General features: G+C 37.4%; 1 protein-coding gene across 3 annotated transcripts in view; it reads left to right on the top strand.

Moving 5' to 3' along the window:
• LOC117116066 (organic solute transporter subunit alpha-like) overlaps positions 1–11,744 on the top strand; it is a 23,113-nt gene extending 11,369 nt beyond the window's left edge. For 2 of the 3 annotated variants that reach the window (XM_033260004.1, XM_033260005.1), the window contains exons 2-8: positions 145–229; positions 561–718; positions 3,536–3,609; positions 6,021–6,182; positions 7,616–7,739; positions 8,666–8,918; positions 9,665–11,744. In XM_033260004.1, the coding sequence (XP_033115895.1) occupies positions 160–229; positions 561–718; positions 3,536–3,609; positions 6,021–6,182; positions 7,616–7,739; positions 8,666–8,918; positions 9,665–10,035 (1,212 nt within the window). In that variant the 5' untranslated portion in view covers positions 145–159 and the 3' untranslated portion in view covers positions 10,036–11,744. Of the gene's footprint in view, positions 1–68; positions 230–560; positions 719–3,535; positions 3,610–6,020; positions 6,183–7,615; positions 7,740–8,665; positions 8,919–9,664 lie in introns of all 3 variants that reach the window. The other variant, XM_033260006.1, reaches the window with a different exon arrangement.
• The last annotated feature ends 4,489 nt before the right edge of the window (positions 11,745–16,233 follow it).

The following is a 16,233-nucleotide window of genomic DNA, read 5'->3' as shown; positions in this document are numbered from 1 at the left end:
ATAAAAGTCATGTATTAGATTTGTTTATATAGGCTATATATTAATTATTATAAATTATGTTATTACAGACTACTTGTTGAACTATTTACAGAAGATAGGTGACATCATATTTATGGTGATTATTATTTAACCACTAAATTGTAGGTCTGTATTATCAACATGGCGGATGGTGATGCCAATAACTGTTCGTTCGATTTCGAAGATCCAACAACGTCTCAACTTCTGCAAGGTTAGTTCTACTGTTCCCAGTAGGGAAAAAATGCCTTTCAGATAATCTGTAAAAAAATTTGCTTTGGCATGCACAACACCCCCAGTGAAGCCGTCCGTACCTAGTCCCAGTTTCCCTATTATGGGCTTTCTTGTATTTTACCATATGCCTATATCTATATAGGCCTATGTGTATTTTAAGACATCTTGTAATGTGCGATACCGATGTTGGATGTACTTGAAATAAAATTAAAAATAACATAAATAAACTAGGCCCCTATATTATAGCAATATTACAACATATTCAAAGAACGTTAGTGTATTATTGTACTATTTATTTTGTTCATTTATAGCTATAAACGGCAATTATGCATCGACGACTACACTAGTAGCAGCCACCATTTTATCTATTATTACTTTCATCGTGTTCATCGAAGGAGAGATATTCGTTTGCCGAAAAATAGCCAGTCGACGCAAGGTTCAGCTATCTTTCATTATGGGTATATATCCAGTGAGTACTGTATAATCTATCGTTCTTAAACTATTGTCCTTCTAGTATATAGGCCGAAGTATCATTTACTAGGCCTATGTCTTCCGTACACATTGGTTAAACGATTTTTTGGACAAAGAAATATGTGCACAAACACTCGAGCTGGATTGGTAACTGGTGCTGTGGGAATATTATTGAAAAATGAGGATGGTAGCCCACGGGCTTTTATTTGGAGTTTCTTTAATTAGATGGATCTGTAAAGCACGTGTGATGAAATATGATGCTGTGACGACGACGACGACGCCAAAAAATTACGGTCGTGATTATTGTGGATAACGCCATTGAAGAAGATGATGGTGGTGATGATGACAGTCACGGTGCTGGTGATGATGATGATGATGGTGGTGATGATGATGATGAGGATGATGATGATGATGATGATGATGATGATGATGATGATGATGATGATGATGATGATGATGATGATGATGATGATGATGATGATGATGGAGTCTGGTGGTAATGACGATTGTGCCAGATGATGATAATGATTGTGATGATAATAATAGTGATGAAGAAGATGATGATGGCAATCATAATGTTGGTGATGGTTTACTTCTTTCTCATCCAACAGCAACACATTAACACACGCTTTCTGGGGGAAGATTCAGGGATTTGACGGTAGGGGGTGCGTGAGAGTCCACACCAGAGCCGTAGATAGAGAGAGTTTGGCCAACTTGGCGCATGGGCGCCATGTTGTCACCAAACAGCGTGCGCGCGTATAGCTTTATAACATTTTATAAAACATTGATGCTGCATAAACTTTCTTTCATTATTCTGTTCATGAGGACAATTCAATTATGGGATTTTAACATATCATTGTAAATATCATATACTGTATAACAATCTTTACCTAACTTTGGAATTAATTAATCAGTGACTTGCTGTATTATTTCGAGAAGATAAAGTGAGGACGATTCTTTATTTTTTTTTCGTTACGATTATCTTTTTGTTTTGAAAGTCTATCATCTAGGCCTATACCTAGTTGCTAGCAGCAGCCTACTCTATATAGCATGAGGCTCCTAAGAGTCAACACTGCAGAGGAGAAAGGTTGGTTGTGCAGACAGAGTAGGTTTGTGAATCGTCGGCGATAAATGTTAATTTCGCCTGTAAATGAATGATAAAAATTAATAATAACACATCTAGGATAGGCCTCTAGGCCTATGACTTCGTAAACTTTAATTTATGAAATAAAATATGCTGGTCATCTTCAAACCAACAAATAGCCTAGCCTAGGCCTATTTGTAAATTTTAATCTAAACAATAAATCAAAGTTGAAGAATTATTGCATTGAGAGGAATTTTTGTACAACATATGCCTAATCATCATAATCAAGAAGCTAGGCCTTAAGTAAAATAGCAGCATTCTCCACACTTCTGTTTATAAATAATATTAGTGAGTTATAATATTATCATTATTACTGTATTATTATTTATTATTATTATTATTATTATTATTATTATTATTATTTATTATTCATTATTTACTATTCATTGAAATTTTGATTTGTAATTTATAAAACATTTAAACGTTTTGATTTAAAATATGTATTAAAACAATGAATATATTATAATACAATTAGGCCTAGGATATCTTTAAAATATATTTTTATCTTTAAAATCTTTAGTTGCACAATTAATTGAGTGTAAAGCACAATTGGGCATGTTTGCATAGCACAGGTCTCCTTGGACAAGTTTTCGCTTTTATTGGAGGATTAAATTTTTATTTTTAATTATAATTTAAGCTACCTTTGACTGATACTTCATGTAGCTTTCTGGAAATTTAGTTATAATTTAACAGCAAAGTGCAACATTGCGTCTTTTTATAAATCATTGCTGCTTGAAAATTCTTCCTTTTTTTTATATTATTATCATCGTAATTAAGCTGATTTAAGTACTACCTTAAGGTGTTCGGCCGAAGAAGTACAGAAATTTAGGCCTGTCTAGGCCTAGCAGTAGTAGTAGGTGGATATATTATTACCGCGAAGTGAGGCACATGCCTTAATTTACTACGTGGATAGCGAGATTTTTCGATCGCCATGCAAAGTTAAAATAAAATCCCAAATCCTCCTCCTTTTTGGAATTTAAGGAAATTAATACATTTTTGTTTCTTTGTTGGATCAATTGCAGCAACCCCAAACCCAACATAACGGTATTTCACATTATATAGCATTAATCATCTATTAACTGCTAACTTCCTACCCTATCGCGTTGTTTGTTTTGGTGACAACATGGCCGGTGTAAGTCACGTGATTGAAACCGAGTTGGCCAAACTCTCTCTATCTACGGCTCTGGTCCACACCACCTCAGCCAAACCATGGTTGGGGATGAGGTGGGCAGAATTTGAGAATATGGACCTCTAGGTGCGCGGAAATTGCACTCTCATACCTTTAAAATCTTACCGGTAATTCATATCAACAATTATGCAATACAACAATTACTTTTTTCTAATACAATTTAAGGGTGCGATCGCACTGTCAGCACCCCTTGCATCCGCGCAGGCTTACGTTTATACAGTGCAATTCACCTGATGAAGTGTACTGTCTACACGAAACCTTGAGTGCTAGTTTGTTTTATTCACAGATGAGGATGATTATATTGATAATGTTGACGTTAACTAGGATGATGATGTTGTCTATGATGATGATGATGATATAATGTGCCTTATGAATATATTGACAGGGTTTGTGCCTCTTTACAATTTTCTTTTTGTAACAGAGTCATTTGATTATTGTAATAAAGATAATATTACAACTTGGAGGTGTCTCTTTCTCGATAGGTATTCTCAGCCACGTCTCTGATTTCTTTGTATGTGCCACGGGCGTCTTTGGTAGCACGGTTCACTGCTCAGGTGTAAGTATCATTGCCTAACTCTTTTGTAGATTGATTCATGTTGATCTGTCTGATAGTGAATAATCTCTACGGTATGACTGTGTATAGGAATTTAAAAGTTTTTCATGTGAGCGTTATGAAATAATTTATTAAAAGATTAATTATTTTACTAAACATTCGCGTTTTGACATTACATTAACTTTTGAAGTTTAACGTTGATAACCAATTTTTTTTTAAATACCAGGTAATTGATCTTTCCGCTAAGCTCCGCCCCTTGGATATTGTTACTACGGCTCACAACGACAGTTTAAAGCTCTGTCCAGCAGACTATGAATTTTCTTTTTACAAAAATACTAATGTATGCCCATATATAGTCATGATGTGCCTATATTTGGTCATGATGTGATGTCATCATGACCATATTTAGGCATGTTATATGCTTTTGTCAAAACAAATTTGATAGTCTGGACAGGGCTTTAAAACCAGTAAAAACTGACGCTGTTTGATTGGTCAGTTGTTAAGTTACCGTATATTTAGTGTCACTTAATGTGCATTCACACCTAATCCGAATTTTTGGATCGGAAAGCGTAGCGAACCGATCAAACAAACGAATCAATGTGAAAGAATATGGAAAGCACATCGGAAGCGCCGCCGCATTCCGGTTCAGATCAAATTAACGTGAATGCATGCAACCTTATTCTGCACAAATTAATTAGAACAAAAGGTCAAACCATTGAATAGAAACCGCCCACAAATCCCACATTTAACGGAAGTAGTTTAAATTGTTAATCATAATTTAAAATCCTAATTCCTGGTATTCAATGTCAAGTAACTTTAATTGAGTATGTTGAACTGTTACCGACATATCTGTTTGCTAATACTGTAATTAAATTGTGATTTTTTTTTCAACACTTGGACGTTCTTAAGATACCCGTACATATTTGTTTGAAGAATGGAGAGATATGCCTTAAACCATCATTCATCTCCAAGCATACCGTAATATTTACTCATATGCCTATAAAATTATCAATAACAGAAATACCAACCTACAGTACACGTAAATGAACAGCACAGCCGGACATTCACTGCACCTGGAGTCGTCGGCCCACGCGATTTCTGTAGAAAACGCAACTGGACGACGCGCGCGCAACAGGTCGTTGTTAATGGCGATTCGCTCAGACTGACCGACGATCAGCAGACGGCGTCGTGTCGCCAACCGCTCACGGAGAGCGGAGGTAGATTCGTCGACCGCCAGTCGTACGAAGCTGTGTGCCAGGCTTAAGGGCTGCATAGTAAATCGAGCAATCAAGAAACACGAATTAGTTTAATCCGTCGCTCTCTCATTATCTCTCTGCTGTGTGATTGATTGGTAAGTCTACAGCAGAAAAGATGACGCCTGAAACTAACTGTCGTAATGTTTACATGACTAACTGACAGAATTATGCCGCCTTATACTGCTTAATTGTAGCTAATTAAAGTGGTTTCCAAAGGTTGACGTGGTGTATCGAATTCATCTAGAAAGGAGCATTTTAGATTATGACTATGTCTTAGCAATCTCTCAACCTCCCGTCTATAGGCCCGGGTCAAGAAAGGAGCGCTCATGTATAATCTCGTTAATCGACTCGATAAGAACAAGACCTATAGGCATGTGCACGCTTATGAACGCTGTGCTATACACTCTTCGTAAAAGAGTAGGGGATTGTCTCCCTGTCTACTGCCCAACCACCACCAGAAGGACCCCACTGGAAACAAGCCTTCGGATTTCCTTGAGTTATTCTTAGTATCCACACCGAATAAATGCATTCCAATACCACCTTCGTTATTCCACTATACACACTTGGTACGGTTAGTCAATATTTTATTTATGATTTTAGGTTTATAATTAAAGGCCTCTCGGAGAAGTTAGTAACTAATAACTATTTACTTCCCTATTTTTCATGAATACAGTACACTGAAGTTCCTCTTTTGAAACTGAAAGAATAAACAATATACATGATAATTCTTAATGTAAAGCTTCCATATAAATTTCACTAATCGAGGTCGAGATTATGAGAGATCGTGATAGTGGTAAAAGCAATTAGTACGAAGCTGAAATTTATCAGTTGATATACGGTAGCCTATTATTTCTATAATACTTTAAAACCACGAAAAAATATAGATCATTTCGCTTCGTTTATACTCGAACAAAATACAAGTTTAAGTAAAATAAATTGAAAATTTCGGAAATGATAATACAATTATTTAAGTTTCGTTGAACGTTTTATATATGTTTCTATATTAGGTGTGTGTATACAGTAGGTTGATTCTTTTAAAACATGTTTACATAATTGAAATATACCCAATTTTGTATACATTATTTAAATAAATATTATATAATGTTTAAAGGGTGTTATTTTGTAAATATTCAACAACAAATATTGTGTCAATTTCAGATATCTCTCAGTTAGTTTACTGCAATTCGTCATGCTTATTACCGGTTATTTCAAGACACGAGACAATATGCAACGGTTACTCAAAGGCAGCATACTACCTCTAGGAAGTCCGCCATTACTCATATTTGCATCGTGTTGCCTACCAAAGATACCTATTACAGAGTAAGTTATTTTTTTTTACGAAGGTACTTCCTGAAAATAACCACAGGGCATCAGGCGCTGTATGGACCAGTACACCGGGGTAAACCCATACTCGTCCTACCTTTTAACATAGCAAGTACGATGACTTAACTTAAAAAAGATCATGATCAACTTCGTATCTGTTGTATACATTCAATGCTGTTTCCTTTTATTCAGGTACTGTACTTACGTTTGCTTCGTACCAGTGACGGTACGATGCACTAAAATACCTTTTGAAATCATATTTCTAAAGCTATTGAAATATCGGCACGCACTTTTTTGTTTGATATTTTAAAGTTGGTTCAACATAAATTTACACGTTTTGGAATCACGTCAGGTCATTATTACTTCGTGAATACGTTTTAAATTTACTTCACTAAAAGCAGGTGGATTTTGTCAATATTATACTTTATCAGGGACTCATGAAATAGCAATAGACCCTAACCGAAGTAAATATATGACGACCATTGTTCTCAATACAGTATTATTGAATATTTTTATCGAATATAGGCCTATTATAGATATTTCTGCGCATTACAATGCCGTACTCTGTTTTTAAAAATCTCAGAGTGTATGAGCATTAAGAGTTTCACGTAGACATTTTCTGGGTCCTATTAGGTGCTTTTTAGGGCCCGGCAATTTATCTTGTACTTTGGCCCGTCACCACCTGGTGAGTGTTAAGAAGAATTGGGGAAAGTTAGTTAAAGCTGCATTTGAATATTTCTAATTTAGGGCTGATGACTTTGAGAGTAGTGGAAACGATAGCCGACTGGAAAGTAGTCAAAGCTAATCCTTTGATTTCAAGGCGAGACAACGTAGCTGAAATTTTACTCGTTGTGTAAAACCAGTGACATAATGATGAGTTTGTGGGGCACGGGGGCGATCATATGTTGGAGGCCATAAGTTAGTGAAGTAGTCGCTAACCTAAGACAATTTTTGAAAGGCTGAAAAGTCTTTTTTAAGGCTATGTCAGTATCGTTATAGCATATAAATATATTTTGTGACTTTAAATCATAGAATAATCTTTTATTTTCACACACTCTCGGGCCCCGTTGGACTGGGGCCCTTGAGCTTCACCCCCGAGAGCCCATGTGCGTTATGCCGCTGTGTCATTAGGCCTAGAATTAAAGTGCAGAAGAGGGTTCGTTGCATTCAGTCCGTGTGTGAAAGGCTGACGTTTCACCTGTAATCATAAACCATTTTATATTGTGAGTAATTAAATGATACACAATGATATCTCTTTGAATATTAAAGTGATTGTCATGGTCATTAACTTTGAAAGTAATAAAACCGGTTTTTTTTGTATTGGTTTGGCGTAACGTCAACTAACATAGGCCTAACCCACATAGAGTATATATATAAATGCTTTGCATATGATTCAATAATTAAAAGTGGTTTTATTTTATTTTTTTCAGAGAAAATTTATTGAAAATTGTACGAACAATAAAAGCAGCCGTCTTACAAGTTGCGGTTCTAAAGCCCATATTGTGGTTTGTTGCAACCGTACTTTGGACAAATGGGTCCTACAAACCCGGCAAGGTAATGTCAACTAATAAAACAATGGTATCGATTACTAAGATCATGCTAAGATAGACTTAGTATTTTACAACTAGGCTACTTCTCGGTTCAATTCAAGCTACAATAAAAAAAGATAGACTAATCACTTTACAACTAATGTGCTTGTTATAGGCCTATTGTTCAATTTAAACTACAATAAAAAGATAGTCGTAGTAAAGCTCAACAATACGTTGTTGGAATGGTCGTAGATTAGCTATACGATAAATGGTGCCGCTCTCGAATTTGAGCCGCTCATGAATAAGCGCCACTAATTATTTTGCTAAGCGCCGCGGCTCTTAATCGAGAGTATTATATAGGCCTAACCCTGTTTATAATGAAACACTTTGAGAAACAGGGTTTAAATGCAATATACACAGTGTTGAAATGAATAAATACCACAATAAAACGTTTGTTTACGATGACGTACATGATAGGTCTAGAACTACGGGAATACGTGAGATAGGTAAAATGGGAACGGGCATGGTAAGCGCCACGTCAACATTTCTTTATAACCACCACTCTCGAATAAGCGCCGCACTGAAGCCTCCAAAAATTGTATAAGCGCCGCGGCGCTTGTTCAAGCATTTACGGTATAAGGTACTAGAGCGCGTCCAGACATTTGCAGGAGTGGTGGGTGTGGTCAAGAAAAAATAGCACTCTTGAGTAGGGCCTATATGAGAAAAGTTTATATGACGTGCTGAAAATCGGAAAGAAATGGGAGAATTTGTCTCCCCCCAATGAGTTGGGTGATTAAAAGCCATAGAGAATGACTTTTTTTCTGTTTGTCACCCTCCCATCTTTGAGGGCTTAGTATAATGTAACTTGAAAGTGACGTACAGTACAGTACCAACATGCATTTTTCAGGTGACTCACTTGTATAAAGACGACGCCTTTATATCTCCCAACAGATAGGATTACACGAGCCTTTCATCTTCTTTCAAGTGGCATCGTTATTGTCAACTCTTATGGCCCTCAACGGCATCATCATTTTATTCAGACTATGCAAAGAACCACTGAAGAAGTTCAAGATAACTCCAAAGTTCTTTACAGTGCAGCTTGCTCTAGTGCTTACCACAACACAAAGTATTCTGATAGCTATTTTCATATCTGCTGGTGTTATCACGTGCCGGGGTCCGTTTGGAGCAAGAATGCGTGGGAGCTGTAAGTTTTTTTTTTGTTTCTTCTACCCCGGGGACTCACTGCGTCACCGTACGAAATCCAATCCTCTCCCAGACGTGAGCCCTCGACGCGACGCCGTCTGCTGTGTGTCAGTTGCAGTCTGAAATTGATCCTCATTAAAAAACGATCCGTTGTGCGCGCGTCGTAGCGATGTGTTGTCCATAGAATCGCGTCGACCGTCGGGTGAAATGACCGCCCGGCTTTAATTAAACCCGTGTCGGATCTAAGGGGTCCAAACAACCCCTAAACATCATTTAGTTGAAAGATGAGTTTCTTTTGTATTGGAGACAATAATAATTTTATGTCCTACAATCAACTATCCTACTTACTGTCCAAGCGGACATAAATAAAAATCGTTTAAATCACAGTAGTGGCGCCAGGATTTTCTCAAGTGGTGAGGGTGGCGATGTCCTCGACTTTTCGACTAGAGCGGAAGTAGGCAGGGCCATGATCATCTAGGATGTGGCCACGAGAGCAAAGAATCAGGAAGCTCCAAAATTTCTGAATTCAAAAGGCTGTTTAATCGATTCTAGAGTCATCACAATATTATATAAAATTACATATTTTTCCCTTGACAAATTGTGTTGAGTACCCAACGTACGGAAGGGTGGGGGAGGCACCTGTTCACTGGTTCCCCCACTGGCGTCACCACTGTCTATTCATCTCTATAATCACATCCAACAGATGCAATGAAAGTAATTACGTTGTAATATTATTTTTCTCTTCAGATATTGATAACTTGCTAACTGTTGTTGAGATGTTTTTCTTCAACATTATGGCTACAATATGGTATCGGCGTACAGAAGGAAACGTTGACCCGGAAGAACAACTTCAAAGACGATACTACGCGCAACTGTCGTCTACATACAAAGTTGACCCCGCCATCCAGATTGCTCTTGGAGACGAAACGGATGTAATGACGTCACTCACCAGCGAAACATCCTCTCGGACTTTGGACAGTAACTCAAACGAGGGAATCGTCAAGCCATTAGTAATACACAGTGCTGACAGTAACGGAAAAGTCAATAATAACGGGTCACATTATGTGGTAAAAATCCAGGACAATCAGCCTGAAAGCAATGACTCGACAGATATATAAACTATCCGTAACGTGTCAGGAACCTTGAAATCAGGGGAAATGGTGGAAAGGTGAAATGGGGATGTATGGGGTGGGGAGGGGGAGCGCGAAAGTTTGCGAGCAAAGTAAGATGATTTTAACCTACTTGAGCGTAATTTTTTGGCTCCAAACATTTCCAGTGGAGGGTGACTGGAGGTGGGGGAGCGGCTTTTATGGGTGGGGGAGCGTGTGTCCCGCACACTTAGATGCGCCACTGTAAACTACGGACCATGTACATTAACTTATACTGGCGTTATTGGCATATGGATGCATTTTGTATAGCATTTAGTTGATGGACTCAATAAGACCGGGGAACAGTTAAATTACCAGGGAACTGTAATTTCTCTGTTCCCTGATAAGACATTCCATTATTTGACGAAATGTTTGTATTTTTGGGTGGTTGTCTCAAAACCAATCAAATGTTCATTCAGTTATTGTGGTATCATTCTATGTCCCCGACGAGAAAAAAGAGGGCGTGGCCGAGCGCCTCTCAGTGGGCCAGTAGGTGACATTTTATGGGTTTCAAAGGCTTATTTTTAATCGATTTTAGAGTCTACTAATATGTAGAAAATACATATATTTGTTTTTCTCCCCGACGAATTGTGGTTTTGGGGCAGCTTTTCCCGACTGGGAGATCTGCCCCGCTTCCCACTGGGGCTACCCCTGAAATAAAATAGCCTAATAGTAATGATGGTGCTCCTATTGATAATGCCGATGGCGATGAAAACGTAGATGACGACGATGAAAATATAAATAATCATAATAGACCTAATCAACTCCCCTCCCCAAAAACAGAACTATAATCAAATTTCTAATATGCATATATGCATAGGAAGATTTTTAGGCTCATTGCAACGAAGGTCCGTAAAATATTGAAATAAGAAATTGTTTTATCAATTCCTTGTGCCATCGACATGGTGATGTAATGGAAGATATAACAGACCAGTTCAGTGCTGTCTGAAATATGTAAACTTAATAGTACTTGTATAATTGCTTATAATAATGTGTTAGGCCTATAACATCTGATAAGATGCCACCAAAGACCATTTTAAGTGTGAATATATACTTTATGTGATTTATTATTCATTGTACAGTATTGCATATTCAACGCACGACAAGTGCAGTTCCGTCCTTAGTTAGCTAATATTTATATATTTATTGCTTTTTTTTTTCTTAATAATCATTGCAAAACGCATTTATAACACATATTTAACGCAGCTGGACGAATTCCTAGCTTCAAAACCGGTCGAATTGTAGACGCATGTCTAGATTTCTTTGTAATAAACTGTGGTAACACGAGAAAAACGGGGCGGATCCAGGATCCCACGAGGATATCCCTTCCCGGAAAAAATATAGAAAAAATATAAAAGAGAAAAAAGGGGAAAAAAGAAAGGAGAAAGAAGGGAGCACGGTACTTCAAAAATTTTGATTAAAATTCCATAACAGAGTGTCTATTTGATGAGCGTTTTAAACAAAATTCTCAAACACCCCTCCCTCACCCGACGTGTACCCGATGCACCCCTCGATACCCGTAATGACATACACAGTAACGCTAAGGAGTCTATGGTGAATGTTAACCACAGTTTATTACATTGTTTACGTTTTAAAGCGGTTTATTTGTATATATTAAACTACTATTTTCATTTGTATGCTACACCTCGAGAATACATTTTTTTGAAAGAAGAAACCAATGTTCTTTGTTTGTGTCTTTATAACAACGTTGTTCTTAGATACCCGTATATATTAGTCCCGATGAAATATAGTAACGCATAGGCAATAAAAGCGCACAATGAAAGTGATTGAAACAGTGGCTATATAATCCGAGATATTTATGCCTTTGGAGTTCATTATGTAAATATGAAACAATAAACGAAGGTTAATTAGGTCAAATTTGAAATTTATAAAGTAAAGTGAAAGTTTCGTCATCGCTATATACTAGGGCAATTTGTGGAATGCTGTGAATATGTATAGATAGGCAAAAGCGCCTCTTTACGGCCGCTAGCTATAGTCACGGACCACGCCCATACGCAATTCAGCATAATGACGCTGCGAGTTAGGGGTTATTCGCCTACCTTTACTTTTTCAACTTTTTTTTTTTACAACTCTATCTGCAGGGTCTTAAGGAGAATTTTTAGACCATTAATACTCATTATATTGCAGTTTATTCCAGTGGCGTATTCAGGATTTTGAAAATTGGGGAGGCTCGAGGAGGTAGTAGAAATATTACAATTCAAGGCTGAAATTTTCGCCATGCACAAAACTACAACAAAGCCATCGATGCGTCAGCATTTCCCCGAAAGACTCTCCGTCGTACGGTGGTCGTAGGCCTACAATACTCACTCACCTCAGCCTCACCATGGTCCTGAGGTGAACAAAATATTATGTGCACCGCCATCTCATGTCCAGAAATGGCACACTCAGGCCAGCTGTTTCTGACTTTAAAAGATGATTATTCAAGTGTAGTATGATGAAAATTTTGAAAATTGAAAGTTCAATGGACTCGAACTAGTAATGTAACATTGGTTCAAATATAACCACGCCTAGTACTGTAAGACTATTAAACAGTATTGTACTCACATAACATTTTTAAATACATTAGATTATTTGCGACTCCATCTGACTTAACTGACTTCTTCAATAATGTTTTTGATCAGTATACACATGCACACGTGAAAATGAACAAGATTTAATTCCACCTGAAATAATCAATAATTGATGGAAAGTTCTTGCCTCGGCCATCCAGGAATAGGGCAACTTATAATAATAATAATAATAATAATAATAATAATAATAAGGATAATGATAATAATGATAAAGGCCTAGTAATAAAAATATTATTATATGACATGTACTGTTAACGAACCGTACAGTCTGCCCTCCAATTCGAGACCCCTCTAATTCGAGACCACTTTTTCAAAGTACCAACTGACCACCTATCTTTTAACACTGAGCTTACACTCTAAATATGATGCCCTCTATACAGGATTTGGCGGTAGAGGATGCGTGGGTCCGCCTCACTGACCCCACCATTGTTGGAGCGGAGGGAATAGAAAATTTTGAGAATAGGGACCTCTCAGGTGCGATCCAGATTGTAGCTCGGTTTCCATAGAGTCGCTCGCCCCTACCGGCGACAGTGTCGCTGATAGTTTTGGTTCACAGACGAATCGGGGTGCCCTCCCGATTACGCAGGGCAACTAGCAATGCACCCTGATTCGTCTGCGTCTGCAACGCAATCGGAGAAGTTGAACCAGGTTCAATCTTCCCAACACCTGTCGGCGACTGTCTCCGATAGGGTGAGCGATTCTATGGAAACCGAGCTTTACACTGACTATCGCACATAAATGGGGTCCCTGAGTGGGCGGGGTCACAATTTATATATAATCAGTACATTCTCGACGGTGATGAAAATATCATAGGCCTATATCTGAAAAATAACGTTATATGCATGCTCGGAAGCGGAAAGTTTAACCTAAAAGTTTGATAAATGTTTCATGTTGTTTTTTTGAATGGTCTTCAATAAAATTATATTCTAATATGACCACAACATAAGGAAGAACATTTTGTCACCTACAAAGTTCAGACCCATACGGTATACATTTATATCTCCTTAGGCCTAAACCACAAGGAAGTCCGTTCTATAACAAAATTTCAGGAAATTATACGTTTTATGCGTGCACCGACGTGGCAATTTTGTTTTATGTTGTTTGTTGAATGATCTTCTTTAAAAATATTAGAGTCTAGTATGACCACAGAGAATTATGATCGTTTATTAAAATCATTATACACATGTTAAATCCCATAAAAAAAAAAACTTTTTTAGTGCACGCACCGACGTGGAAAGATTAACGTAATAATGCTGTTAATAATGCGGTTCTAAAATTAATCTTATGACCACAAATTTGGAGTTGTAACTTCAGGAAAAATAATAATGCATTTTTATTGTACCGCCATCAGTTGGGAAAGTAATGAAATATGCATAAATGTCTTCTGTGATTGGTTGATTGCCAACATTTCAATGCTTAGTGGGTGGACGGTCGGATATAATGCGTAACTCATAATAATTTCATATTTCGAAAAATTGTTTGGAGTATATGAACACGTTCCATGTTAGAATACATCCACAGGGTGCCCCTAAGAAAAAATTTCAAAATTGAATAAATTGCGTTTTTCCGAATCACGACAGACAGATATATTTTTGTTTTTGGTTTAGGTAGGTGGCATTTCTGACAGAAAGAGTTGGAATTCGCCAGATCACCAGGCACTGCTATCACTTTATATTGGCGAACGGTGCGAAAAGGTCTGGATCTGCGCCTGCCTCTAGGTGCCCGCAAATTGCACTCTCAGACCTTACAACAATACAATACAACAATTATTTTTCTTAATACAATTTAGGGGGTGGGGGGTGCGACCGCACCGTCTGCACCCCCTCTGCATCCGCCCCAGCCAAGTGACAAAATGACCTCCAATTCAAGACCACATTTAAAAATAAAATCAATTTAAAATATAAATAAAGGTTTCTTAAGTGTATTATCTTTGAAAAAGCTATTTTTAAAAAAGAAATGTTTAGTTTCATGCCACTGGCTGTCATAAAAAATCAGTAATGTTTTACAACAATCTCTTGGTACGTATTTCCAAAAAGTGCTGTTGAATCAGCTGCTTACCCCTAATTTGATACAGTCCTATGTTTCAGATTTTCTTCTTCAGCCATTGAATTGCTTCACTATCCCCTGGCCCTGTAGCCAAGGGGGAGAGGGGGAAATTCCCCTGCTAAATGTTTGGTCCCCCTGTTAAAATCAAAGATATGTAAATAATTCAAACTAAAAGCAAAAATTATTTTTTATAGTAACAAAAACAGTTATTGGGGGAAAATATTGGGGAAATCTTGTCAAGATGGAATACCACATAATGTTATCATCCAAAGATTCGTGGGAGAGTGTCATCTGAGTGTTTCCCTGCAGTTGGTATTAGCTTTGATGTGAAAAGAAGTGGATATCCAGCCCCATAGCCGCAAGGGCAGCTCCAACAATGCCATTCAAGTTCAGCTCCAACAATGGCAGTATTGACTGAGGTGGGTGTGGCCCTTCCAGTACTTGGTCGCCCCTCCCGATCAACGAGTCTAGCTACAGGGCATCTATTCCCCACTTTATCATGGCCATAAGGAACTTCAAACTCATTGTAGAATTGCTTATTGAAGATTGGGAATATAAGGAAAGGCTAATACAAAAGAAAATAAAATTTTTCCTTATGTAACGGATGGATACCTACATAGCTAAAAACCTAACTTTAGTCAAATAAAGTGTAAGTGTTATGTTTGCTTTATTGTATGCTGTTCAGATTTTTTCAATGTGTTTTAAACAGCTTCAAGTTCGTCAAAACAAATTTAAAAGCAAACAACTGTTGTCCCATGTTGTCTTTTGGAGACCACTTTTATCTTCGGTCTTCATTTACAGGTTTCAGGTTCGGTTACCCTCCAATTATGCTGCTTAGAGACCACTTCAAGCCTGTGATCTCTACTTAGAGGTTTCTAATTTGAGACCGAACCCCGAGACCACCCCAAAATTCAGATACACAGAGTGGTCTCGAATTGGAGGACACAACTAATATAATCAACTGGCCCATCACCAATATCTTGAATATAATCAACATTTATACAACAATTATTTAAAAGAAAATTGGAAAACTTTACCCACCGTTTTGTCTAAATAAGTTACCGTACTCTCCTGGAATGGGGGCGCTATTACTCTATATTAACAATATAATATATTCAGTTTACGGCAACAAACCGTGGGGGACGGCAACTAAAGCATGTACAGTAACTAATGACGTCATACAATATCTAAAAATAGCATTGGACTTTCCACCGGAATTACATTGCAACGACGCAACATTATGTTCTTCTATCTGAAACGGTTTTAAGAAGAGCTTGGGCTTTTTTGTATTCCGGTAAGACATTTTACTTAATGATACAAGTTACAACACTGTAGTAAACCGATGTTAACCAATGGTTAATCCATGTTTTGCGGGAAACATGGCTTATATTCGAAAAAAATACACGTTAAGGGTATAGACGAACACCAAATGTATTATTGGATATAATAGCTTTAGCATACTTACAATACTTACCATAAGCCTAAGCCTATATAGAGTATATTTATTTCAGGCCTATATACTTGCTTGAAT

Source organism: Anneissia japonica, unplaced genomic scaffold (assembly GCF_011630105.1).
Source record: "Anneissia japonica isolate Jap-2015-1 unplaced genomic scaffold, ASM1163010v1 scaffold287743_len2803612_cov181, whole genome shotgun sequence".
NCBI classification, from domain to species: Eukaryota; Metazoa; Echinodermata; class Crinoidea; order Comatulida; family Comatulidae; genus Anneissia; species Anneissia japonica.
The sequence above is the reverse complement of the archived record's forward strand: the minus strand, read 5'-3'. Positions and strand labels throughout refer to the sequence as shown.